Source organism: Rhagoletis zephyria, unplaced genomic scaffold (assembly GCF_001687245.7).
Source record: "Rhagoletis zephyria isolate East Lansing unplaced genomic scaffold, Rhagoletis_zephyria_1.1 Rzeph_scaffold_56807, whole genome shotgun sequence".
In the NCBI taxonomy this organism is placed as follows: domain Eukaryota; kingdom Metazoa; phylum Arthropoda; class Insecta; order Diptera; family Tephritidae; genus Rhagoletis; species Rhagoletis zephyria.
The window spans coordinates 1-1,755 of record NW_016213859.1 but is presented as its reverse complement, the minus strand read 5'-3'; the positions used below and the strand labels follow the sequence as shown (position 1 = coordinate 1,755).

Sequence of the window (1,755 nt, the reverse complement as noted above, 5' to 3'; positions counted from 1 at the left end):
CTTTCCTTCCCTCATCGGAAATGACCAATTAAAGTCGTCAGTAGCAGCATCATCAGAAACAACTAATGTTGACAGACGTAGAGAGAGAGAGAGAGGGACAGAAACCAGCAAACAGAAAAATTGAAACACTTACACTCACACACTCAAACACTCAAACAATCACATCCAACCAGCCAGTAAATTAACCAGTAAACCGGAGGCTTGAAGGTCGGAAACGTGAACAGAGAAGCTGACAAACAAAGTGACGGGGGCAGTTTTCAGCTTTCTGGACGATTAACCGGCAAACATTCTGCAAACTGCTGTTTGGCAAATTACTTTTGGTAGTGGTGGTGGTTGCCAGCCCCTTCTTTCTCTTCTTATTATAAGTTGTTAGAAAATGGAAAAATTGAAGAACGATCAGCATCCTGTGCGCCTCCTTTCCTTCCTCCTCTTTAGCTGAGCTTCAGTTGATCACTTGAAGACAGGAGAGAGCGAAAGCAAAAGGAGAACAAACCAAGATGGACTGTGGGTATATAAAGTGCCTGCTCAAACACTTTCTCTTCATCACAATTCCTTTTCATTGCATGTGTTACCCACTTCAAACTTAATCACTTGCAATGAAGTTTCTACTTCTCTTCGCCTTTCTCACTCTTGTCACCACCACCTGCTGCTCAGCTACACCAAAGTACCCGCAGCACATCAACATTTTCCACGGCGAGGGCTGCTCAGCGGACGACCTCTTTGTAAGCCGTTTCAAGCCGCAGATCGCCGCCCTCGGCCCTGATGTGGAGCGCATTCTCCAGGCAGTGCTCGCCAAGGGCGGGCCCCAGGCGGGCAAGACCTACAGCTCGCTGGCCACCTTTGTGGACCGCTTTGGCCCCCGAATGACCGGCAGTCAGTCGCTGGAGGACGCCATCGACTACATGATTACCCGGCTGAAGAAGGAGGGCCACCAGAATGTGCACGGCGAGGAGGTAGAGGTGCCGGTTTGGGTAAGTGAAAAATGAAAACTTCTGTTTTTTAAAAACTTTTCACTAATTCCCTTCCTCATTCTTTTCTAGACCCGAGGTCGCGAGTGGGCCGAGATGGTCGCCCCTCGCCACAAACGCCTGCCCATCCTCGGTCTCGGCTACAGCGTCGGCACTACCACCACTGCTGGCGCCACCAGCCCCACCATCACCGGAAATCGCACCCTCGAGGCCCCGGTCCTGGTGGTGCGCAGCTTCGAGGAGCTGCAGCGCCGCGCCGCCGAGGTCGCCGGCAAGATTGTCGTCTTCAACTACCACTACAGCAACTACAGCGCCGGGAAGGGCTACCGCATGAACGGCGCCTCGATGGCGGCCAAACACGGCGCCGTAGCCGCCCTTATTCGCTCCGTCACGCCCCTCTCCATTGCCTCGCCTCATACTGGAGCATTGAGTAAGTGAACTGGTTTACCCTTTTGCTGTTAAAGTCTTTTTACTAAAAAACTGTTTTTTCTTCTGTTAAACAGAGTACCAGCCCAACGTGGTGAAGATCCCCGGCGTCAGCATTACAGTGGAGGACGCGGAGATGTTTCAGCGACTGGCTGATCGAAAAGGTAAACAAAGGGAAAACCTCAATTTTTAAAGCTTTCTTAACAACTTTTTCTTCTCTTCTTTTCAGAGCACATCATCGTCCGCCTGTACTCTGAGAACGCCCTCTCCCCAAAGGCGGCCACTTCGCGAAACACCGTCAGCGAGCTGGTGGGCAGCCGCCACCCGGAGCAGGTGGTCCTCGTCAGCGGCCACCTCGACT

At 52.1% G+C, this 1,755-nt stretch overlaps 1 protein-coding gene across 1 annotated transcript; it reads left to right on the top strand.

Annotated features, from left to right (window-relative positions):
* Window positions 1–596: 596 nt before the first annotated feature.
* Window positions 597–1,748, top strand: LOC108356298 (carboxypeptidase Q-like; the record flags this gene model as incomplete). Its single annotated transcript, XM_017607416.1, has 4 exons — window positions 597–971; window positions 1,041–1,398; window positions 1,472–1,558; window positions 1,624–1,748. Coding segments are annotated over exons 1-4 (945 nt in total), but the record flags the coding sequence as incomplete, so codon positions are not given.
* Window positions 1,749–1,755: the final 7 nt, after the last annotated feature.